At 40.4% G+C, this 24,618-nt stretch overlaps 1 protein-coding gene across 4 annotated transcripts in view; it reads left to right on the forward strand.

The window, feature by feature from the left end:
- Positions 1 to 24,051, forward strand: part of ZFAND6 (zinc finger AN1-type containing 6) — a 37,290-nt gene extending 13,239 nt beyond the window's left edge. For all 4 annotated transcript variants that reach the window (XM_065847225.2, XM_071814036.1, XM_065847223.2 and 1 more), the window contains 5 exons: positions 11,876 to 12,045; positions 13,258 to 13,369; positions 15,490 to 15,590; positions 22,368 to 22,481; positions 23,068 to 24,051. In XM_065847225.2, coding sequence (XP_065703297.1) covers positions 11,895 to 12,045; positions 13,258 to 13,369; positions 15,490 to 15,590; positions 22,368 to 22,481; positions 23,068 to 23,216 — 627 coding nt within the window. In that variant the 5' untranslated portion in view covers positions 11,876 to 11,894 and the 3' untranslated portion in view covers positions 23,217 to 24,051. The remainder of the gene's footprint in view (positions 1 to 11,875; positions 12,046 to 13,257; positions 13,370 to 15,489; positions 15,591 to 22,367; positions 22,482 to 23,067) is intronic.
- Positions 24,052 to 24,618: the final 567 nt, after the last annotated feature.

Raw genomic sequence — 24,618 nt, forward strand, 5'->3', positions numbered from 1 at the left:
GTAAACCGTGTGTTGCAGTGTTGCTGGGTTTACTTAAGCAGCATCAAGCTGGTTGTAAACATGGCAAAATCTTTCCTTGAAACCCAGAGTTATGGGTTAAAATGGCTAATTTATTTTTTTTTTTTAGTGTAAGGAATAGGGTATTGGGCTTTTGTTTTTCGAACCGTGGTACCTGTGGAATTAACCCAGCGTAATGGAGCAGCTGAAGCTGCAGGACTGGTGAATGCATCTTTAGGCCAAGCTGAAGAGCATCAGTCTTGCTGATCTCCCTCTTGCTTCCAACCTTATACAATAATAAAAGAGAATGTGTTGTGCTCTTTTTCCATTGATTCCTGATAGAAGCACCTTGACCAGTGTGTGTTAATGGAAGGGAATGAGCATCATGACAGAAAGCTGCACCTTGCTGACAGTTGAGGTTCAATATCTTGTGAGCAGATTTTGTTCCGTCTTCATCCATTCTAAAGTGTGATACAGGCTTAAATATGCCAAGCAAAATAATTGAAGAGAGATCTGGTTTGTATTTTCTATGTTTGTCTACTTCTCCTTTATATCAAGAATTTTCCTTTCTCTAGAAAGTGCTGTTACTCTGTCATGTGTCAATCTGTTCTCTGGCAGAATACAATCACCATTGCAAGAGGATAAAAAGAGAAGTCATGTACTTAAAGAGTTATTGTTCAAAATGCTTCTAAAATGCTAATTTCTGTTTATGTGACTTGAGTAAAAAGGGGAAATCCCATGGTACTGCTTAACAGCTCGGCCCTTTTGGATAAAAGTCCCTCCCTTAAAGCCATTTATGGCTGTATTTTTCTGTGTAGAATTGTAGAAAGAACTCTGTACAAAGGTACCGTCGTAATAAATGGGGAGACAGTGGCATCCAGCCATGCTATTTTTAGGCTATTGTGCTCTTAACTTGCTGATCTAAGTGTTCTGGACAGCAAGTGGGAGAGACATTGTATGAGAAATGCATGCTCACGTAGCTGAATCTTGTCTGAAAACAGAATGAATAGCAAAGTTGGTTATCGGAAAGGCAGTTTGCAGGGTTGTACCTGGGGTATTAGTAGGTAAAAAGGAGGCCCTGGTGATTAAAGTACAATGTTTGCAATGCAGGCTTTACTCGAAAGCTGTCAGCTCTGGCTTGCTTGTCAGTTGAGAAACTGAAATACGTGCAGTCTGTTCTGTATGGGCTTGAGAAAGAAATGTAAAAAAACCCGATTTTCTGTTCCATGATGGCAGTGGGAAAAATGCCAGTTGTCCTCAATCTAGCTTCTTCCAATGGTTTTTAAGCTTTTCCTTAGTAGTGTAATGACCTCTCCATCTGGGCAAGCAGTATAGTTTTGGAAACCTTCAGAAAGGAGAGTGCCTTACACTCTGCTAATTTGTCATCATTCCTTAGCCCCTTATCTCTTAATCTGACACTGTCTTGGATAGTTGAGGCTGACACAAGGCAACTCTTACTTAATTTTCACTCTGACCTCTTGGTCATGAATGCATTTTTCCTGGGCTTATGCTAGGAGCAAGGCTATGTCTTAAGAGTTCCATTCTGATACTAACCAGGTAGCTTCACCCTCTTCCCGCAGTGCACTCTTAACCTTGCCTCTTGCAGCACAGAGCTGTCGAGCTGCACCGTAAGCCGGATACAAGAACCAGTCCAAGCTTTTGAAGAATGAAGTCTTCAAGGTATATCAGCTCCTGGCCCAGCAACACTGTGACAACAGGGATAGATTTTAATATTTAGACATCCAGTAACTTGTTTGGGAACATGTAAGCTGGCTTCCCCAGTGATTGAAATAATTAAGGGAAAAAATAAACCACCGACGAAAAAACCTTAGAATAGCATTAGGGTTAAAACAAAGTAGCACGTTTGAGTCCCTTGGCTAAATTTAAGTGCATTGCAGAAGACGAGGAATGCAGCTGTGCCACAGGGAATGTCATACTTATACCTCTTCTGCCGAAAACTTGTCCCTAAATACCCTCTTTGTTTGGTCGGGCCTCAGCTTTAGGTTGAGTTCCCCATCAAACCACAGTAAGGGTATTGTATAATTTTGAACACTTAAATTAGACATAGTGCATAATTCTAAATAGCACAACACATCACGCATGATAATCACAATGTTCTTGGAAGTTGAGTTCAAAATGCCCTAGCCAGAAATGATGACGGTGATAATTTTATTTATTAACAGCTTGAAACCCTGATATTAGAGCAGGACCTCCTTTAGCATTAGGCCCATGTAGAACTATAGCATTATAAGCTAATTAAAATTCTACATAGTGCTGTTTACAAAAACAAATTATAATGTATTTTCTGCTTACTGTCAGTTCTCAGCAACAGGTGTTTTGTTAACAAGAAGCTGTCTATTTTGGGAACTCATGTTAAAGCAGCTTTTATCTCTTCTGGGTTTCATATGCTTAAAATAAGTGAAACTTCTGCTGTATTGAGAGAAGATTACTTATTCACTGAAGCTCAAAAGAGGCGATTACTGAATCTATATCTATTCTTTTGGTAATTATATGAGTAATCTTGTAAGTGTTTGAATCTATCTTACAGATTATTTTTCATCAGTTTGTAAAGCCAAACCTGTCTTAAAATAGAGCATCAAAGATAGTTTATGGAGTTGCCCTCCTGCATCCCTTAAACTTTGGTGTGATATCTTAAGGGAATGTAGAGAATTTTTGGCTCACCTGATTCTAATTTTACATAACCTCTGTTTTCTGAAATGACTGGCTTCAGTATATGGTGCTGAAGAAAACAGGATGAAGCCTCGTCTTGTCTGTTTCAGAGTAGCTTTTTTATCTTTCATAGAGCATTTTAAAACAAGGCGCTTCTGTAATCTGACAGATTTTAAGTAAACCCTGAATTTACAGGGCTGTGTAGAAATGTGGAAGAGCAGCTTGAGGATTCCTGCAGTCTTTGGCTTGGGTACCTTAATGCCAGAGTACAGCTATGAGATAGTAAAAGTTCAGAGGAAATAAAGGACTCCTCCAGCAGTAGCTGCAACCAGTGCAGCTCAACACCGGTTCAGCTGCGCACGGTGGAAACTGTGGTTTGTGCGAGTTGACGTAGCAGAGTGCTGACAAGTAATTACTGAGATGGTTTGATTTTGCTAATGGGTGTAACTCCTGAATTTTTATTCCTCTTGAGCAGAGAGACCAGAGCAAGCACTAACTAAAGTGTAACTTCATTTAAGGTTTTTGTGGCAGTCTTGCCATGGAGAGAGCCATCTGCCAGAATGGATCTGCTGAGCCTTTCTGCCTCTGGCCTTAAATCTTGCATCATCTGAGTAGGTTAAATTGAGTACAATGTCACATTTAGGGAGAAAAACACTTTGGTCTCTCCTCTGACTTGTGTATGGACACACAGAGCTTTGGGTAGGACAGCATGAGCAGTGGGGCAGCTGGCCAGTGTCCTCTCTGCTTTCCTCAGATGTTCCTCTTGGACTCCTCATCATGACTTTCCCAGAAATACCAGCACATAAACAGCTTCCCAAAACACATGACATGCTCTTTCTCATGGTCACTTTTCTTGGTCTGCAGTTCCCTCAGAAATTGTCTTTACTTTGTATGGAACAACTATAGTTACTGTGTTACTCTCAGTGCTTTTAATGTTCAACTAGTTATCTTTATTGAAGGTCCCTATTGTGTACTGCTGTAAACAAGTGTGTCCACCTCGAAACCAAGAAGTGACTTGGGGGGGGGGGGTGGTTTGTGGTAGATTGGTTTAGGTTGTGGGTTTTGTTTTTCAGGTGCATTCGGGTTGACGTCTCCAAAAAGGCAGCTTTGTCAGCTTAGATTTTCTGATAGTCATCACTGAAAAATCAGAAACTTAGAGCATGCTGGTGGCACCCGTTCTGAAAGCATCTCTGTAGCTCTGTGGAGTGGAGTTTCCGGGTTTAACTGAGGTTGGCTACAGGGGAATAAGAAGTAAATAAGCAGCTATTAAGTTTTCCAAGTCAGAGGAAAAATTGATGTTTCTTTGAATTTCACAAAGTTTGGATACTGTCATATGCAAGGGCCTGATTCTGGTGGTGCTGCAGTGTTAGTCTTAAACAACTAAACAGTACAAATGTACATGCAGAAATGTACTAACAGTGATAATCCTTGGCATCTTGAGTTGTATTTTGCTGCTTTAGGCTCAAATTGAAATACATGATAAATAGATGGAAGATTCTTGAAGGCTGTGTACAGAGTGCTTCATTTAGTCTTTCAGGTGCCGCAGCAGTTACCAGATGCTCCAGCATAAAGTAGTGGTTGTTCCCACAAAAACCCACCATCACGTACTGAAAGCTGGTAGCTCGGTGTGGCAGCTTTCTGGAATTCCAGCACTTTCATGAAACTCCTTTTGTCTGTATTCTGCCTTTTTGAAATCCCACATAAACAAGATGTGATTCCTCCTACCGGTCAATATAATGTACCTGTTACACTGCTCATTATTTAAGTGTAATACTCAGTAGAGTAGTGAGCTTCATGGAATTACCTCATTTAGTATGGTGACTACACTAAAAAGTCTGGAAATTAAATAAGAAAAACTTGCTCGTACTTCTGGTTTTTGTTTGCAGACTTTAAGTGGTCACTGCAAGTAATTTGATGTGTTTTTCATGAGGTGAATGAGAGTTTCCGAGGGACCCTGTTTTACAGCAGTTAATTGTTGGCTCTAGTAATCCATACTTTGCAGAGGTTGAGCGTGGCCACAAGTAGTAATTACAGTTTCCAAGTAACATCTATTAATAGCGTATGCAGACAAGCATAGAAAGCTGAATCCTCATTATCAGTGATCTTCTTGATACCAGTGTAGTATCTGTGCGTCTCTGTTCTTGCCTAGTAAGAGTGAAGAGGTTGGAGTGAAATGTTCCCTTGTTCCTCGCGCAACCTTGAGCAGCAGAGCAGCCAGCTGTAGTGAGCAATGTACACGCTGTGACACTGGAGCCTTTGTCTGCACCCGGTGTTCTGGGGTTCTGTAATGATGTCATGTTGGTAGTATGATATTCTGGCTCAGATTAGTTATGAAAGTTGCTGATGTTCCTTCCCTTCCTAGGACCTGAACTTTCTCTTCTGTCCCTCTGCCACTTCTGAGGTTGCACTTTCTCTCATATTTGTGGCTCTTCTTTCCCCTCAGTAGGATTCTTTCAGTCTTTCTCCCATCTGTAGCTTTCTTGAGGGTCCAAATTGCATTTATATTTTAGTTCTTGTACTGAAAGATTTAAACTTGCTGACTACTTAGAAGTGAAGAAAATATTTCTGTAGCTCTTTCCATCTTTTGGTGAAGTTTCTACTAGGAGTGTCTAATATAAGTACTTGAGTTCAGTCTAAAATAAGTCCATGCATGAAACAAAAATAAAAAAGCTGTTCAACAGGAATAGACTGGAACGTAAGTAGATATTGGATGACTTGTCAAGTGAGTTGGGAGAACATCTTACTTAAGTCTTTGGTCATTAGTTTGAATATTTTGTTTTTGATATGTCATTATATAAATTCTGCCTCAGTAGTTCGAATTACAGCTTAAAACCGTATTCAGTTGTGAGCAGGAAGAAAGCTGGAGGGCTGCTGGAAGGAATGGAAAGCTTTAAAATGCGTGGATTCTCTTGGTGCTGAGGAAGTTGGACAACTCCTGTGTTTTGAAAAATGCAGCAGCTGTGTGTTCTGCTGCTGCAGGAACAGAGGTCGCTGTCCCTACAGATCTGCTTGCATAGTTGGTCCTTAACCATATTCACTTTTTTTAACTCACAGCATTCTGATGAAACTGGGTCAGAGTGTAACTACATGTGTAGCTGTGCTGGCAAATCTGAACCAGCCATAGTTTTGTAGCTGCAGATGAAAGGACGTGTCTGAGTGAGCCAGTGCGCTGGGCTGAACTGGAGTGACTGAGGCCCCTATTCAAATCTGCCAGTTCTTGGCTCCACAGCAAGTTATTGGGACATGGTAATGCCTGCGAGCAGCTACAAGTGGCTGCTCAGTGAATGTAAATTGAGGCCTTTTGGAAGAGAGCAATGGAATAAAAAAGAAAGTGGGACTGTTCTGTAACTTGCTATTAATTTGTGAGTCTAGTGCTTTATACCATGAGTAGCGTCCTGCTTCCAGCAGGACACCTGAGCAACTGTATCTGGAAATTCTGCTTTGAAGCAGTATCCTTGAACATAGTGCTTTGGTAACTTCTGCAGCAAGATTCAGCAGAGCTCTTAGGCCTTTTTGTGGCATTTCTTTTGATAAGCCTGTAGAGGAATGCATTTCCTACTGCTTGTTTTTTGTACCAACATGCCTTTTTATACGGTGATACAAGTGGTATCAGATATCTGTACCAGTACGTGCTATAAAATGAAATGTCGTGTTGTGTGTGTTTGTTTGTTTGTCTACACTGCTTTATATCTTGCTTTTATTTGTGCCTGTGAATAACCTTTGTATTTTTAAGAAGTACAAATCACTATTTTTGTGGTTTCTTCCTTGCTTAATTACCACAAGGGGAAAATGAACGTTAATACTGGTGCTATGTGCTATCAGTGCTGAACTGCTTTGTGATAAAGTTGATTATGATAGAGGAGGGGATATCTTAATCACTTGTTGAAAATTGGATTCATCCTTGGAGGTGTCAGCTGAAGTGTCAGTCCTCAGTGTGTGGATCTTTGACAGTGAAGAGAGAAGCTCACACTAAATGCTCTCCTTTCTCTCTGAGAAGCATTTCCAAAGCTGGTGTCAGTGTGGTTCAAACTGTGTCTGGTTTGGTACTGCAGCTGAAGCAGCCGAATGCTGTTTGGGTGGTCTCTTCTGCTTCAGCATTAGCATTTGGGAGGAATCCTTCTCATACCAGTCACGAATTGTAGGAGTGTTTGCAGAATACAAGACGCTATTTCAGCTGGGGTAGTGGATGCGAGGATCTGCTTACTTTCCTTACCACAACCTGAAGTATGAGGACAACTAGAATTCAAGAGACTGACTTCTGTGCAGGATTTTTTCTTTTTGAGAGGGGGAAAAAAAGAAGGAGATTATTCCTCAACCTTGTGTATTTAATCCTGCTAAATGCTGCTCTCTCTGATGTTACTGATTAACATTTGAAGTCTATAAAGCAAGGATATCAGTAACTAGTAGCAAATAAATGTTTTGATTAAAAGGAAAACAAAGACTAGTACCATGGGGGAAGGGATATGCATAAATATATTGTTACTTGTTTTGCGGAGTCTTGGAAGAGATGGCTCTTCCTAGAGAACCTGATATCCAATACTTGCGCTGTTTTAGCATTTACACAGCTTCTATATACATTTTATAATCAGGAAGGTGCTTTATATGGTTCTTTGTGGTTGTTGCTTGGTACAGGGGATAATTTACTCTCTGAGGATGTGCATTGATGAGGGGGACCTGGAGCAGCAGACTATTGTATTAATTGCATGAGAGATTTTGGTGGATCGGGCCTTCTAGATACATGAAGATATCTGTGTATGAGAGGAGTGAAAGGAATGGGCAGCCTTTAAGCACTGAATTTGTAGGAAAAGGACTTGGCCTGGTAACACACAGCTTTGTAGGCTTCTAGTGACAATAAATATTTTTGTATTGAGAAGAAAATTACCAGATGTAATTTTTGCTTGAGCTTAACATTTATTTTTTTTTTTTTTAGCTAAAACCGGGTCATTTATTCCATGGTCTTCAACAAAGTAGATGTTGAGGGTTGTTTATTTTAAAGGCTTTTGCCCTCTCCTTTAGTATGCTTCTCTCAGTAGCACTCATACAACTGGTTATACAACTATAATGTAGAACAAAGCAGTGAACATAATTAAAATATTGTCAAGAGTTTGGTGGTGGTTGGTTGTTTGTTTGTTGGTTTTGTTTGTTTGGTTTGGGGTTGTTTTTTATTTGTTTTGGTTTTGTTTTTTCCTTTAAGATGAAATAATTCTGCATTCAGAGTAACAGGATGACCCCATGAACGTTCTGCAAGCACAGCTTGGAGGGAACCGGCGGAGCCTGGAGGTTTTCGCAGCAGTTTTCCAAGCCCCGTATTTGTTTGTAACACCTCAAACTGAGCGGGACATACACGTAGCCATGTTGATCCCAAGAGCTTGCTGTCAGTTCAGCTATGAAGTTGCTTTAAGTTTTGTACTGAAGCCAAGCTGGGAGACTGGTTTGGAGCTATGGATGGGGTATGCACTTGCGATATATTTTATAGTAGGCTTGATGCTATTGCAAGGGCTAGTTGCCCCTAAAAAGGGTCGTCCTATTTTTAGCCTTGTCACTTCCTTTGCACTGGATGTCAGTTCTCAATAGCTGATCTCTTTCAGATCAGCAATCTCTCCAGTCCACCAGAATAAATATTCCTGTTTTTAAAATCAGAGGGATGAGCTGATATAACTGGAGGATGGGATGGGGGTGCACAGCAGGGGCTGCCAGACGCTCACTTATTTCCAAGGGTGCAGTTCCAGTGACAGCCCACCATTCCTGGCATGTGTGATGCTGTATGTCTTCCTGCATGAGGAGTCATGGACAGTTTTGAAGTTAAAAAATCAGCTGAAGCTGAGCCAAGAACTGGGGTGAGAGGTCTTCTCTCCCCCAAAAATATCTGTTCAGTGATCTCCTGCTGTTCACGTTTGCTGAGATGGGGACAGAGTGGGGCTGCTCCCTGTGCGGCGGTTTGACTCTTACCAAGCCCTAGTGGTGAGGAAGAAAAGTCCATGAGGCACAGTGCTGTGTCCTCTTGGCCTTCACCCTTGTGCAGGGTGGATGTGGACAAGAGAGCCGAGGCTGAAGTACGGTGGCAGGAACCACCAGTACCTGGATTTCAATTCCCTTACGTTTTCAATGCCTGTTTTTGGCAAGTGACTCTCCTAATCCTCCAAGCCTGCTCTGCTGCTGAAGCAAGTGGTTCCACACATCTTCAGCTAGACCTTTTCATGCACAAACATCACACATGATAAACCCAAGCTCAGAAACTAGTCTTGTGTTAAAATTAACTGGCAAAAAATTGAGTGCTTGGCTTTCTGAGGTCTCTTCCTCAGTTCATTTTGGTGCATGGGAGAGGGAGGGAACAGCATGGGAGAGGGATTGAGAAACTGAGGATCAAGAGCTTATTATACTGCTTTGGCATTCTGTGGCTTTAGGGTTTGGATAGATCAGTTCAACCATCTCAGCTGGGAGCTTACAGGCTGCTAAAAGAGGTGGTCCCTTGTGCGTTGTCCCTCCTGGTCACATGTCATCCCTCCCATCAGTTGCAGAGATTTTCCTCTGTGTGTGGTACCTTTTTGGCTTCTTTTTGAACTGGTTTTGCTCACTGAGCTGTCAGAAAACTTTTTACGGTGGTGATAGCCTTTTTTTTCCCTGGTGGATCAGGGAACCAGTTGGGTCGGTGAGGGTCCAGCTGAGTGCTGGAGCTGGTGTGGGCACCCTGCTGTTGTATTAGCTCAGCTTCTTTCTCATTTGACTTCATTACATTGCATCAGTTTGATCCTATCTCTTCTCCATTTTATTCCCCAACTATTAGCAACCAATGAAGGATCTTGTGCTTCCTGTGGCTTTTATTCAGTGTGTTCAGGAGAATCCCTGGCACTTCCCGTTGGAGATTTAAGTGTTCTGGAGCCTCATGCCAGTGGCTTGTGCTTTGGCTGGTGCCAGGATCCGCTGGTTAATGAACTCGCGAACTGGCTTAGCTGGAACTCAGTCCAGCTTTTCTTGTTTTTCTTCTGGGCATCTTTGTGCATCTTTCACAATTTGTTTATTGAATTGGAGCAGACTTTTTTTATGTCCATGTTAGAGATTGTTATGCTGTGATTGCGTTAGCACCCGGTTCCTTCAGCAACAGTTGTGTTGTGGAATGAGAAAATTAGGCATAACTGGTGCTGTTATTGAGTTTCTGTGTGATGTTTGAAGCTAAAACTACTAAACAGAAAGGCAATCATGGTAAATTTTGAAAGTTAGTGTGGTAGGGTTCATTTAATATGCTGCTGTCTAAAATTAAAAGGATTAATACTTGTATTGTGACATTGAATCTCTATTAGCCCTAGAGATAATCTGTCCGAAGTGGGGTTTTTTTAATTAGTCTTTCAATCTTACACAAGTCACTCTTGGAATAGAATGTTTAAGGTTTCATCTTTAAATTGATTTAAGTTTCACTGAAGGTTGGGCCCAACCTAAGGATTGAATTCCCACATGCAGGACTTGCAGTTTCATTGGGAAGGGCTGTCTGAGAAAGGCAGGAATCAAAGTGCTCTTTCAGCCACAAGTACAATACTTCAGCAAAATCAAATTTAGCTGTTGTTTGAGGTCAATGGGGGCTTTGTATGTCGAAAGCAAATGCTTCTACATTGGGGTGGGGGAGTACAGTCAAACAGCTGAAATAAGCTTAATTGCAGGTTGAAGCTGAATAAGATACTATCAGATTTTTAATCTTATTGCCTGTGCATCTTCCTTGTCTTTTGTCTTGACTACTGTCTCACCCTTAGAATACAGTATCTTAGCGCTGTGAACAGGAGGCTTAGCACCAACACAGAAATGACAGCTTTGTAACCCAGAGGTTTGCTTTTGAGGTATCAATTTCATATGCGTTGGGGAAATAAAACCAAAATGCAATGGGAGTGGGTGTGAGAGGGGATGACCATATTTGTTAAAAACCAGATAATTGGAAACTTGTTTGTATTTGGCTTCAAATACACCTTGCGTAAAAGGAAATCTCTTTACCCTGGTGTACTTGTTACTGTGGTTTAATCTAGTTTTGTAACTTGGCAATTGGTGAAGTATTCACACATCTTGAAACCCATTCCCCTCTGCATTTGCTTTTCTTTGCTTTTGAAATATATACTGGTGTTATTTTCATTTTTTTATTTTTGGCAATATTGCTTGTCTTTGGTTTGACTTGCAAGAATTAAAGTTATCCGTGCTTCAGCCTGATTTTTAATCAGGAAGTATAAAATGGTAGATCTAAGTTGATCTCAAACTAAATAATTGATATATTGAGGTACTCAGTTTCTTAATGAGAAGCTTTTTTTCTTTCAAAACTGATACAAAAAAGGGCAAGAATATGTTTATGGATGGGGCAAAAAATGGAAAATTAATTTTATCTCACTGAGTGATGTTACCTGATGTACAGGTTAGACCATTTGAGAATAGTTAGGAGGCTCAGAACACCGTTGAAAATCATCATTTGCTACAATTTTCTTGTATTAAGAAGGTTTACAGATCTTTTCAAGCCAGGGACAACAAATGCAAACTGTACAGTGTTTATGAAAACTAAATCTAAGGATGTTACATGAATTGGCTTGGTATTTCTCTTATTTCTCACTTCTAGTATATTTGCACATGGAATTGATATATAGGAGGCATGTGTACCTGGTCTAATACTTTTGACTGAAAGGGGTTTTATTTTTGCATGTGAAAAATGATACTGCGGGTTTTATGGTGAGCAGGTTGTGTTGTCCTTCACTGATGATGCAGTGACTTAATTGTAACTTGCGAATTCATGTGACTGTTAATTACAATTATTATGCCGTAAGTAAGCGTGTTGCCATACGTGTCTTTCATTTTATAATTCTCATTCACAGTATCAGGTGTTCAGGTTTCATGGGGAGTTCAGTGTAGGTGTCCCCCTCCCCTGCCTCTCCATAACTTACTGCTGGCGGCAGTGGTACTTTCAATATTCTCTATAACGACTTTTCTTTGTGGGCTGTTTATTGACCATAGAGTGGTGGTGCTGGAAGGGTCTGCATGTATGCAAAGCATACATATGGCTGTATTTGTATTACTGGACTGACTTTATAGACTTTTTTAGGAAAGGGCATTGAGTTACCCGCAAGGCGTCTTTCCTAGAAGATCTTTTTGCTGAGCTATGGGAAACTCCAGATTTTTGAATGTCAACTCTAAAATAAGAGTTTTCTCAGGTCTCTAAACACTGGGTTGTATATATCAATTTCAGGTTTATAGAAGAAGGGAAAATGGCTCAAGAAACTAACCGTAGCCAAGTGCCTATGCTGTGTTCCACTGGTTGCGGATTTTATGGGAACCCTCGTACAAATGGCATGTGTTCAGTGTGCTACAAAGAACATCTTCAAAGGCAGAACAGTAATGGTAGAATTAGCCCTCCTGGTAAGTAATGCCAACATCCTTCTGTTTGAACAACTCAAAATGACACAGCAGACAGCAGCCTCTTGATCATATCCAAATAATAAAAGTATAGAAGCATTAGTGCAAACCATTTTATTATACAAGTATCTTACCTTGTGGAATGAACTCAGATAAAACGCTTGTAATATAATTGTGCTGTGATTAATCTCCTCAGAAGCAGCCTCTTGCAAACCCATTTTTATATTAATCTGAGCGTTTCCAATTGGAAGATATAAAAATGCATAAAAAATACCATACCAGCATATTTTTCCTGAAATTACTGACAGTAGAGAGAACATTTAGCTTGGGGAATGCTTGTGAACAGCATTTAAAATAAAGGTATTTAATTTCTGGAGCCTGATGCTGAAGGATTAACCTGTAGATACTTCATAGGAGTAGTTTCTCCTAACTCCCTTTTTGGCCCAGTGCTCCCTGTATTGTGGTCTTTCCTACAAAGCACATTTCCCATTGAAATTAATGCTGTCTTCCTACATCCACTCTCTAGAAGTAAAGCTAGAGGGGTCTTCCCACTCTAAATTAATGGTAGTGCCTCCAGAAAAAGGATCCATTCTCTGCTCTGTTCACCCCAGTATGTTCAACTTCAGCGTGTTCTGCTGGGGGATGGAGGCTTAGGGAACACTTCCCTGGAGCTCTGAATATCTCTTCTGGATCCTGACTGCAAGGAATCTCTTGGGGCACTTTGGAAAACTTTCCTCCTTGGCTTTAATATGAACTTGACTTTAAAAACTGAAGTGGCAGCTTCTGTTGAAATCCGGGGCCCTAGGTTCTACAACTACAACATGGATCTTCTGTTGGCGTTGGAACGCTACACTGCTGCTTCTCACAGATCCATCTTCGTTTCTTGAACAAAAGTCAAACTTGTGTCAGAGTACTATGGTTTATGCTGAGAAAGATGCTTGTAGATGCTTTAATTAGCAGAAAATAGTAACTATTTTAAAGCTCCAGCTTCTCATTTTATACTCTGTAACTTCTGGGGGCCTGGGGCTGGAATGTGATCAAAATATGGCCAAACAACATGACTTATTTTGTAGCATTGTTTCATTATGATATAGGCTGACGTTCAGTTACTTTCCTGGCTGGTGTCATGAGAGTTGGAAAAAACAAAATGACTGTATAACATTAGTAATCCCAGGAAACAGTATAACACATTTCACACTGGTGTCTTCCTTCCAGAAACTTCTGTCAGTAGTATAACCGAGTCCTTACCGGTTCAGTGCACAGAAAGCAGCGCCCAGGAAACTCAGTCAGGTTTAGATTCTACATCGACTCCGTCTATGCAGCCGAGGTAAGCTGTTTCTGACTCTTATTCTGTGTTTTTACATAAAAATCTGTGTCAAGGTGAGTAGTGAGTTGTACTGATGCTGCATAATCGAATGCTAGGACCTGGATTCAGAAAACATGTAAGATTTAACTGCTAACTTAAACATGGGATCTCCCAGTAAATAGTAGTGAGTCTTTTAGCTATGTCTTACATTCAAATGCAAATTAATCTTTAGAATTTAGCCTCAAATAGGAGCATTGCCAGCTTCATGCTGTTCTACAGAGGTTTGCCTGGCTCATCTTCTGACTCCACGACATGCAGTTGTTTGTACATTTACCAAAGGAAAGCTCTTTCCATCTTAAAGGATTTTGTAAAATTGCAGAAAGCTGTTGACTGGAGCTCTCATAAATTAATATATTATAGTATCTTAACAAACTGGTTGCTTTGTGAGAAGTGGAGCCTTCTAGAACAGGGGAAGGCTATCTGGATCTTAGTACAAGTTGTGCTACTGAACTGATTTCTTACTAAACAAGTAATTTCCAACTGGATTATTTGAGGATTCATAATGTCCTCTTGTTAATCACTCAGACTTACTAAGTGCTCTCCATTTGTAAAAGCAAAATATTTGTTTATATTTAGTGGCCATGTTTCAATTTAGAATGATACAACCAACAGCAACTTAAATGCTTTGGAAATTTTTTGAGTGAAAAACATCAGTGTGTTATACTGTGGAAGCCAACTTGCAGTAATATTCATGCAGGCTTTCCTTTAAAAAGCTGATTGTAGTAAAACACAGGCTGAGGGTGATTTCTTAAAGTTATTGTTGACTCTGTTTTCTGCCCCTTGGCTTTTTATAGGAGGTGTCATCTCATGCTTGGATCCTGCATATGAACTGAGCACTAGGTGCCATGCTTGGTGCTATATTTGTTCTTTCCATTCTGGGACTTCTAATTGGGGCAGAAAATAGAATCTTACTCTGATAAAACTCTTGTGGTGTATGAGTGAGAGGGGGTCAGAATTTATCCAGGTCAATACATAAAGGTGAAGCAATTACAGTGCCTTGGGTTTTTTTTCTCACAAAACCTTTATAATCCCATGAAAGAGGAGAAAAAAGTATCTGTTTGATCACTAGCTTGATTAGTGCTTACAGGAGAAATGAGTGGCTGGTTGCTTTTAGACTTGCACTTCAAAAATCAGTGTGACTTGTTTTTTTTTCCAAAATAAAAGCAAGGATTCAACTTTAGTCTCTGTTAATAGCTCAGAATTATGATATGTCTACAAAATTGACAATGCCCTCTTGTTGGTGACAAAACCTGCAGTTCAAGGCCTACATGCAATCTTTGGCAATTAAAATTGTGGCTCCAGCGCCCTGGTTGTGTCATGGACTACTGGTAGGGCTTTGGTTAATGGGTTGCTGGATAATCCAGTTTCTGGGATTCAGAGCAGATCCCTACGTGGAAAGGGAGAAATTGGGCAAATGGGGTAGAGCCGCTGCTGGACTGGGACTTGAGCTCTGTCTTGTTCCATAGTGGAGCTGCTGGAGGGGCCGTTTGGCTGCAGGTGGCTGGTGCTGAATCTCCCATCACAGGCCTGGGTGTTCTCCTGTGAGTTTTCAGCCATTATGTGATTTTCAGCAGTATTGCTGGCAGGCTTGGGCAGTCTGGGCTGCACCACTTTACACTGTAAAAATCAAAGGGGTTCTGTGTACAGCTGCAGATGTTTTATTACTGGAAACATTGACATGCTGCAATTTTCTTGTTCGTATCCCTAGAACACCCAAAGTAGCTCCTCTACAATTATCTTGCTGACTTAGATTACAAAAATCCATGCATATTGAATGTTGCATTGTTGCTTCTGTGTGGAAGGATGGTATACCAAAATATCCCAAAATATTTTTTCCCATTTCATAGTTAAACTGGTTTATTGCACTTAGTATGAATGCAAAAATGTTTAGTTTTCATCACTTCAGATTGTCCGGTATTCTTAGACACTGTGGTGTTTTTAAATGGTTACAGAAGCAACTTCAGAGTGAAGAGTTGTCGTGTTCTTTCCTCAAGACTTACTCTAATGTATTTCTTTCAGGAATACTCTATAGAACATGGACGTGCCTCATAAAAATCATAACTGTTTTTTTTGCCCCCCAGTCCTGTGTCAAGTCAGTCACTTTTAACAGAGTCTGTAGCATCATCCCAACCGGATAGTTCAGCTGTGGACAAAACAGTTCCTGAGACAGAAGACTTGCAAGGTTGGTGACAAGTTTTCAGAGGCAGAACTTAGGAATCATGTTTTTAAAACTGTTCTTAATATACTCCTGTTCAAGAGATGGCTTATTCTCAACCCCCACAATTCTGTGAAAGCAGAAGGCAAAGTAAGGATAAACTTTTCTTAAAAGGCAAGTCTTAAAGTTTTTTTATGTTTAACTAGCAATTTCACTATCTGCTCTAGTAAGCGCTTTAATTTGTTTTAGAAATGCGAGTTGTAAATCAATCTACTGTTCTGTCTTTATGCCACAGCTTATACACGTAAGTAGAGTTTTGACTATCTGCTCCTTCTCAGAGTAATCATTTGCAGCAAATATCGCAGAAGTTTACGAGCATATTTGTGATAGAGGGTATTATGAGACAGCTATTATAAGAACAGTGTTAGTATCTTGTATAAACATAAAACACCTATAAAAGAACCTCCAACCTATGAACTATAGTGGTGTAATATTTTGACCCGCTGAAATTCACTTGATCAAATATAAAAATACTAAACCACAAAGTCTGATTTCTTGAAGGAAAATGTCTGAGTGGATGAGTTTCAACTATATGGACCTAAAAGCCTTACTGTGGTATAATGTAAAGGTCTTTATTTTTTTTCTTTTTATGTGCAGGCTTGCAGAGCTTAGAACTAAGGAGTTTTTAATAGTGTTTCATAGGAAAATGAAAAAAATGCAAGATAGTATGCTAAATTTGCTCAGACTTGTAATCTGTAGGCATTATAAAAGGTATTTAAAGGTAAGTCAGTAAGCTGCCTTCTGCTGACACAGCTCAGGCTTTAGTGGGTAGAGTTATGTTTCTGTAGACTAGTCTGAACAGAGGAGTCTGAGTTTTCCGCAGATACAACATGTAATTCCACTTAAAGGTGCTAAATATAAGTTTTCATACTTTTCTAAACCCGATACTTTCCTAAACCTGAGCCTTTTTGTCGGGTGGAATTGAAGTCTCATTCAGCTCCTGCACTGAGGCCACCTGCTCGGTCACACAGACAGTAGCTGAAAAACCCTGGAAAAGATTTTAATGCTAATGCTGTTTTGTGCTAGCCTTTGAGATGTCAATTATTAGAAACAAGATATGTTCTAAGCATGTTCTACTACCCACTATGTAGTTTGTTTTTTGGAGCTGAGAGCTCTTGTTGCCTCAGTTTGACAATGCACGTGAGCTGTGCTCTTAATACCCATCAAGGATGTCTGGCCTTAACCCAGCTTGGGAGAAGACCAAGTGCTGAAAAGGCTTATGCTGCTTAAATTCTGTATATTTGCACAGCAGAGGTAGGTTTTCGAGCTAAATTTTGAATTGATACACCTCTGATTAATAGACATGGCTCTACTTTTGTCCCTGTTTTGCAGTATGGGGCACCAGGGACATGCTGCATGGCAGCTATAAGGGCCCCAATACAGGTACATCCCCTTCTGGGGGCTGCAGAACAGCTCAGTCAGCTACAGCAACATTACTGCACTGCAGGTTTACACTGTTATGCATGTGGCATATGTCAGAGAACATAAAGGCAACTTCTGTAAGCTGATCTTCCCGCTACCTTTCTTTTTCCTTCCTGTTAGTCTCATGATTCTTCATTTTCCATCCAGAGCCTGAATTGGTCTCTGTTTACATGTGTGTCTTATTTATGTGGCTTAGCTGTAAATTGAAACTATGTGCAGCATCCACTGTCTTTTTACTGGGAGCCAGGGAAGGGGGGGAATGCTTTATTTTAACATAATCTTATACTGTAAGGTGACTTGGGCATGTGAAAAGACTTCCCAGCAAGTTTTCCGAGGAATATCTCTCTTCATACCTGTTTGGATAAATTTGTGCTACTTCTAGTTCTTTACAGCTTATTCTCCCTATGAGAAGATAAAATAGGTTTCTCAGCTAGAAGCTTTGATTTCAGGGGCATATTTGCATTTTACCATATGTGTTTCAAGGATCAACCTATATTAGGTGTTTAAAGTACTCAGCTGTGTCCGTTTCTTTGTACCACGGTGATTCTAAACTAAGAACACCACCACCATGTAATTGCAGTTCTAAATTACAATCCCTATTTATAACTCACTGTGGCAGGGTCAGCCTCATTTTCTGAAGAGCAGCTTCTGTGCTATCCCTTAACTGAAAATCATAGTAAATTTGGCGTTTCCAATTTTAAAATATTTAAAATACTTTTTAAGTTTGTAAAGAAAGCAGAATAGAATAGATGTTAAGTGGATTTCATTGAATTGTTGTCACTATTGTGCATCCCAAAGTTGTGGGATTTTCTTTGTCATTCAGAATTTGAATTTTAGGCTGCTGACAAGAATGTCATAGAAATGTGTGAATCGAAGTTTAGTATTGTCTGGCTTTATAGCATTAAAAAAGAAATCGTAGAACTGTGGGAGTTGGTCCCAGACTGAAGACCTTAAAATGCTACTGACGTCGATGTAAAGGAGGAAAACAAGAAATGGTCTGATTTGATGATTTGCTCAGTGTTTAGTCTGATAAAAATCTTGCTGCTTTGGAATGTCTGTTCTGGAGCCAAATTGCTTTATGCTGTTTGTATAGTAAAGTAGTCTGTAGGTAGTTGAGGTGCCCTTAACTTGCTGTTTAACAAAGTCTACTTGGCTACAATAACAATGAATGAAAGAATGTGAGAATAGTTAGGATTTCTTAGATTACTGTTATTATTTTTTCAAGCAGACAGGTACATGGGACCTGAGTTGTGTGCACACACCCCTTGCTGTTTGCAGACAAGCTGGAACTACAAAGGGATAAAAATCCCAAAGAGCAGTTTGGATTTGTCTTCATTGGATTTACACATTGCAAAAGAAATAGAGGAAAACTATAGAATATGTGAATCTAGATTTTACATTTAGTGATTGTGTCATAATGCTTATAGATACTGAACACTTCAAGAGCCCAGACACTAGATAGTGGCTGTTATTAAGTGTAATGCTCTTTAATGTTAAAAACATATCATTAACGATGACCTAAAATGAAACGCATTAGGGTACAATCCAGCTCTTGTAGCAGCTTTCTTCTGAACATCTCTCCAGCCCATTTTAGTTTTCTTCATGGGCTGATGTACCTTTTGCTCAATGTGACAGCCCTGCTGGGTTTAGCTGGTACAGAGTCCGTATTTGTCCGCTTGAGGATTAACAGGGCTGCCTCCTGGCAAGCCTGCAGGTGGGTGAAGAGGCATTTTGCTGCTCTAGGACTAATGAGTTTAAAAGCATCCAGGTTAGGATTCATACTTTATTTCAGGGAGGTTTCTAAAGGTAAATGAAACTGATCATGGAAGGCAGGAGCATTCTACCACATACATTATGGAGCTCTTACAACTCCAGAACATAGGGCTGAAAGTATAAATTATATTAACAGATGAGTTTTTAGCCTCTTTGAAAACTTCACAGAACTGAAACAGCCGCTCTGATTTTCCTACTCATTGCTAAATTAGAGGGGTCCATATAGTAGTATTGCAAAATGCAATCAGTTGTGTAATACGGTGTGGTTAGTATTTTGAAAAATCAAAATACTAAACAAAGATTTAGCCAACTAAAAGGTGCATGGCTGTTCTTCTCGGTGAAGCCACCTGGTTTTGCACTCATACAGGATTTTTGTAAGCTAGAACAGTTTAAAAATTCAGTCATTGCTGATGTAGTGTAAAAAATCGATATTAAAACTACTAAGTTGCTATGGAATTTTACATGGCGATAACCTGGACCTAAGGTGAAGGCTGCTGAGCTAATGGCATCAGCTTCAGTGGACCTTACCAGGGCCAGCTCAGAGACACAACTGGAAAGCAACTGATGAATACTTCAGGTTTTTGTGATGGTGCCAGGGCCTCAGAGGTGGAGAGTGATTATGATACAAGCACAGAAAATACTGCAGGATATTCTGATTTACTGGATGAATGCTCCAAGGAGAGACAAAACATTCACAAGAAAGATTTAAAACTAAGTTCTGTAGGTAAGTGTAGTTTTATGTAACTTTTTTGGTGTTAGGAAGAGGCAAATTTTAAAGCAGTGGGTGATGTTCTTCCCAGGTCTGGTCAGACACACTTGAGAGGTATATGTGAATACTCTTCCTGTGGGGATGAGGAACTTCTTTCTTTGAGAAGCTCTGCCTGGTAATACAGGGATGATAAATGTACAGCTTTGAGAGTGGGGGAGAGGAGAGAACAGCCAAGGTGTGGGGAGCCTTGCAGCAAACGTTCTGCCTCATCCCCATAGGGATGCAGCGTCGGGCTGTGCTGTATCTCACGGGTGCTGTTCTCAGGGTCAGCCAGAGGATGCAGAAGTTGAAGCAGGGTTGGCACAAACAAAGCAGTAGCAAAAGCTTCCACCTTCAGTAGGAAATCCAGGCTCTGCTTGTTTTGATCAGCTAAGAACATGCTCTGTAGAACTGGGAACTTCCAGCAGCCAACCTGACTTGTCAGCTGCAGAAAAATGAGTGTGTGTTCATGCTGTAGTCTTTTTTGGTTAGTTGGCAGCTTGGACTGGTGCTGCCGGTGCTTCTGTTCTCCAGTGAAAGGCAGAGCTGGGGCTGGGAAAGGGGGGAGTTGGTTCAAGCAAAGCAGGAGGCGGCATCCTGAGCCCAGGCAAAGTACAGGAGCCAGGAGGGGCTGCAGTGTTTCCTCTGAGCTCCAAGCTGGTATCACATTTTACCTACCTTTTTTCTGTTGCATTCAGCACAGATAGCGCCTAGACAGAGCACTAAACACGGGCACTTTGTCATCTAAAGGTGGCCCAGTGGTTGGGATATTCACGATTGTCAGGATTTTGAGTCAAATCTCTGGCTTCTATGCAAAAGCAAATTGAGATAAAAAACTTAGTTACTACAGTAGATACAAAGTGACTTGTGACAGCAGTAGAAGAATCTTCCCACTCAGTTCTACAGGGAACAGCAGCCCTTCAATATTTTAAACCTATTTGATGTGAGAGGCATGCACACAAAGAAAATCTAAGTATGTATGTGTTAGAGAGCCTTGTTATGCAGGGAACAGTGCCAGTTTTTCCTAAATTTAGCTAACATTTACAGTGGCTTTTAGTAAAATTTGTATTGAGGTAACTGGATTTTGCTACAACAGGAAATGCAAACTTGAGAGTGTTGGCTGCTGAACACTGATTCATGGCATGAAACTTTCTTAATGAATTAATAAACACTGAAGTGTTCTGTATAAGAAAGCAAGAGTTAATCTAAGTAAGTCTTACCACTTTTGTTACTCATCTTTCAGTCCTTACTGCTTTTGATGATTATCTTGCAAACCTTTGGATATTACCCGTCCACTCAGAAATATGCCCTTTAAAAGTCATTTAAAGCCATTGAAACACTTTTTGCGAACTATCCATTCTTATATGCTTCTGGACCAAAAAAAGCTCTGCTTGTAACATGGTGATTATAAGTAGTTTAATGAACCATGTGTAGCAGCCTATCTTTGCTAGGTTAACCTTTGGCATATGCTGTCCACTTGGCAAAGTCTTTGCTGGAGGTCAGGTATTTTGCTGCCCATTGATGATGCTTGGTACGGACTACGCTGTTTTGATACATGGCAAAGATGCAAAGTGTCCTTTCCTTTTAAAAAAAAGAGAAGTCATCAGAATAGCAGCACAGGAAAGAAAGCCAGCAAAATCATTATGCAGAATAGCAATCGGCTGACGTGGAGCTGGCACAGAGCTGCATCTGACAGTCTCCATCTAACAAAAGTCCAGCTGCACAGAGATGCTGCAGCTTTGTCCCTGACAAATGTCTGGCGGTGCTGCTGTATCCCCTTCCCCAGGGCACTGCTTCTGGCTCTGCTTCCACTGACATTCCTCCTTCCCAGAGCTTGCTCTTGTTCTCTGCTACAAATACTCCTGGCTTCTGTGTACCTTACTCCCAGGAGACTTGTCCTGCTGTGCTCTAACCATGGCTGGAAGGCAGAGATTGGATCGGAGCCATTCTTGAAATGCAGTTGGGTTTTTTTAGTTTCTATTTCTGTTTTGTAATGTAAGGAATGTGCAAATACTTGAGGAAAAGCAGCCAATTTCTATTTTTACCTGGGTCAGGCAAATACTACCATTGCTTGTTTATATTCTCCCACACAACCTGTAACCTCTCTCCTTCAGATGTGAGAGAATATTAAAGTAGGTGCAAAGTTGTCTTTAAAATGAGGCGTTTACCTGCTTCCTTCTGGGTTTCAGGGTAGTGTGTGTCCTCCCTGCAAATCTGTGTCTCGAGCCGGTTGTTTTTCACCCTAGGTAGTCCATAGCCCATGTGCAGGTTTTTTCCAGATGTACAAGATTAGCAGCATCACAGTGGTAGAGATGGTTCTGAAACACTGCATTTTGTGTGGCCTCGGTACTGCAGCCTTCAGCAAAAATAATGTTGATTCAGTATTTGAGTGTTTCACTCAACTGATCCTAATAAGTACAATGCTTCTTATAAGCAGATTTTGGGAACCAGACTAGTAGCACTGGTAGGGAAATATTTGATGTTGGATATTCATTCTGTTAACAGATCTAACCTCTTTGAATCTTACTCTCAAACTGAATTTTGATGTTTCTTTGTGCTGTTTTGTACCGTGAACTTCGAGCACTCAGCAAATTCACTCCTTAAGTGAGATTGAAGGTCTAGGGGGAATACAGCTACTGGGAGTCCATTACGCTTTGGACATGGAAGCTGCAGCAAAATTACTAACCCCAGAACTTAAATTTGCAACTTGGGCTTTAGATTATCGTATGACTTAAACAGAAGAAGGGGAGAGAGACAGACTCTTCTTTTTCCATTGTTCTCATTAACTTTTTTAATGTTAGCTTCAGCATCAGAGAATGCAGAGCCTACACCTGAAGAGCAAGACAAGTCACTTGACAAACCAAAACAGAAAAAGAATCGTTGTTTCATGTGCAGGAAGAAGGTTGGACTTACTGGTAAGAAATTCCGATTTCACCTTCTCTTAAAGGGAGAATTGGTTACGCTTTGGACCTTTGTAGGGTCAGTGGTCATCTTGATGTTGTTGATTTGAAACAGAACTTGGCCAAAGCTGCTTTCAGCTTGGCTCTTAATAGTTTTAGTCATTCATGTATTTTGTTTTTCAGCTTCCTGTCTGTAATTGAAATTTGTAATTCCCAATACTTCCCTTTGCAAGTCTGCTTAGCTGAGGAATTGGAGGATAGTTTGCTGCTGTTCACTAACTGGCTTTGTGGTGATTCAGTGAAAGGGCCTAAGAAAACTTGAGTTCTGCCAGGTGAAGATTCCTAAACAAAGAAAAAGGGCAGGAGGTGTCCAGGGATGCGTTTGGTGTGTCATGCAATACGAAGAAATCATCAAATCTTGCTGTAATTGCTTAAAAATGTATTATTTGTGATTCTTATGCTTTCTGCAGCAGAGGCTCTTTGGCTGATTGACAGTGGTGACTGACATTTATTGCTAGTGAGTGAACACGATTCAGGTTTTAAAGCAAACCCATATAATTAAGGATGTTGAAATGTCTTAAGCTACTATTTCTGTCCACAGGGTTTGAGTGTCGGTGTGGAAATGTTTACTGTGGTATGCACCGCTATTCAGATGTACACAGTTGCTCTTACAACTACAAAGCCGATGCTGCTGAGAAAATCAGAAAAGAGAATCCTGTAGTTGTTGGGGAAAAGATCCAGAAGATCTGAACTGCTGCTTCTGCTGGAATACAAAATCCTCCAACCATCTGCAGATTAAATTGACTTGAGCTTCTTTCCTTAGTCATCAGGAATGTAGAGCAGTGTATCTTGCCTAGACCTTTTAATCATGCATGTCATCAGATGAATAGATTTTTTTTTTGTTTTTTTGGTTTTTTTTGTTTTGAAAACGACTCTGAACATTTATTTTCATTGCAGTTTTCTGTGGCTGAAGACTTAAGTAAACTTTACAAGTATTATCCTTTAAGATGATTTTCAAATTAGTTAAGTGCAGAGGGCTTTTATAACAAATGTGGAGAAAATATTGGAGGGCTGTGCTTTTCCAGGATAAAACATGCATGCGTTAACTTTGCAGGTTTATTTTCTTTTGTATATAGCTTTTCTCTGCAGCACAATTTCCTTTTTTTTTGATAAAGCCTTGTATGGCACAACTAGTTATCAGTAACTGAATGTACTTTAATCATTATGGCTGCTTCTGTTTTTTTGTTTTTGTTTTATTTCCCATTAACGAGAGGTTATACATGTTTGCATATTAGCTTGTTTGCACCCTCTACCTATTTATGTATGAATCATTTGTAATGAGAGTGTGTGCTGAGATTGTCTGCGTGTTTTGGTGTTTGTTTTCTTTTTTTTTTTTCTTAAATTGGGTTTGTTTTTGTGTGTGTGGGGGGGAAGGCTGTATGCTCTTCACTGACTGCAGGTTTCATTGGGATTACATCCACCAGTCTGTCTGTACACAAATATGAAGAATGATCTGAAGTACCTGTGCTGTATTTATGTTTATCCACGTCTTAACTTTGATTAAATAAAATTTGAAAGAATTGGAGCCCCTGAGGCTGTCACTAGTATCTGTAATTTGGATTTCTCTTGATTTCATGGGTGGGAAACATTGGTGGTTCCTTTACTTACAGTGTATTTGTTCAGAGACCACATGTATCCCAATTCCAGCTAACTTCTGATTTATTCTTTTTACTCTCTGATAGTCACAGGTGAAAAGGTAGAGTTTCCAGCACCTTTTAAGCTTGTGCGTTGATACATTCTGCACAGGGAGTTCTCTGTGCTTGCTGTACAGTGTCACTCGGTGCAGGAGTTGGGGTCACTTGTGACAATGTCCATCAGTTGGGGGCAGACCTGCAGGTAGCACAGATGTGCCCAGTGACAAGCCCATGGATCTATCTATGTGGTTTTTGGAAATACGGCTGTGGGGTTTGTGATCCAGCATCTGACAGACAGCACTGCACAGATTTCTTGACGTTAGGTGAGAGAACGGTTCTTGAGGCAGTTTCTGCAGCGAGATGTCCTTCTGAAGTTTGATATCTATAGACTTCAACGTTGAACGCTGCCACAGCCGCCCTCCACGTGCTCCTTAGCGGATCTATGGGCTTGCAATGAT

This window comes from Patagioenas fasciata, chromosome 12, assembly GCF_037038585.1.
Source record: "Patagioenas fasciata isolate bPatFas1 chromosome 12, bPatFas1.hap1, whole genome shotgun sequence".
Classification (NCBI taxonomy): domain Eukaryota; kingdom Metazoa; phylum Chordata; class Aves; order Columbiformes; family Columbidae; genus Patagioenas; species Patagioenas fasciata.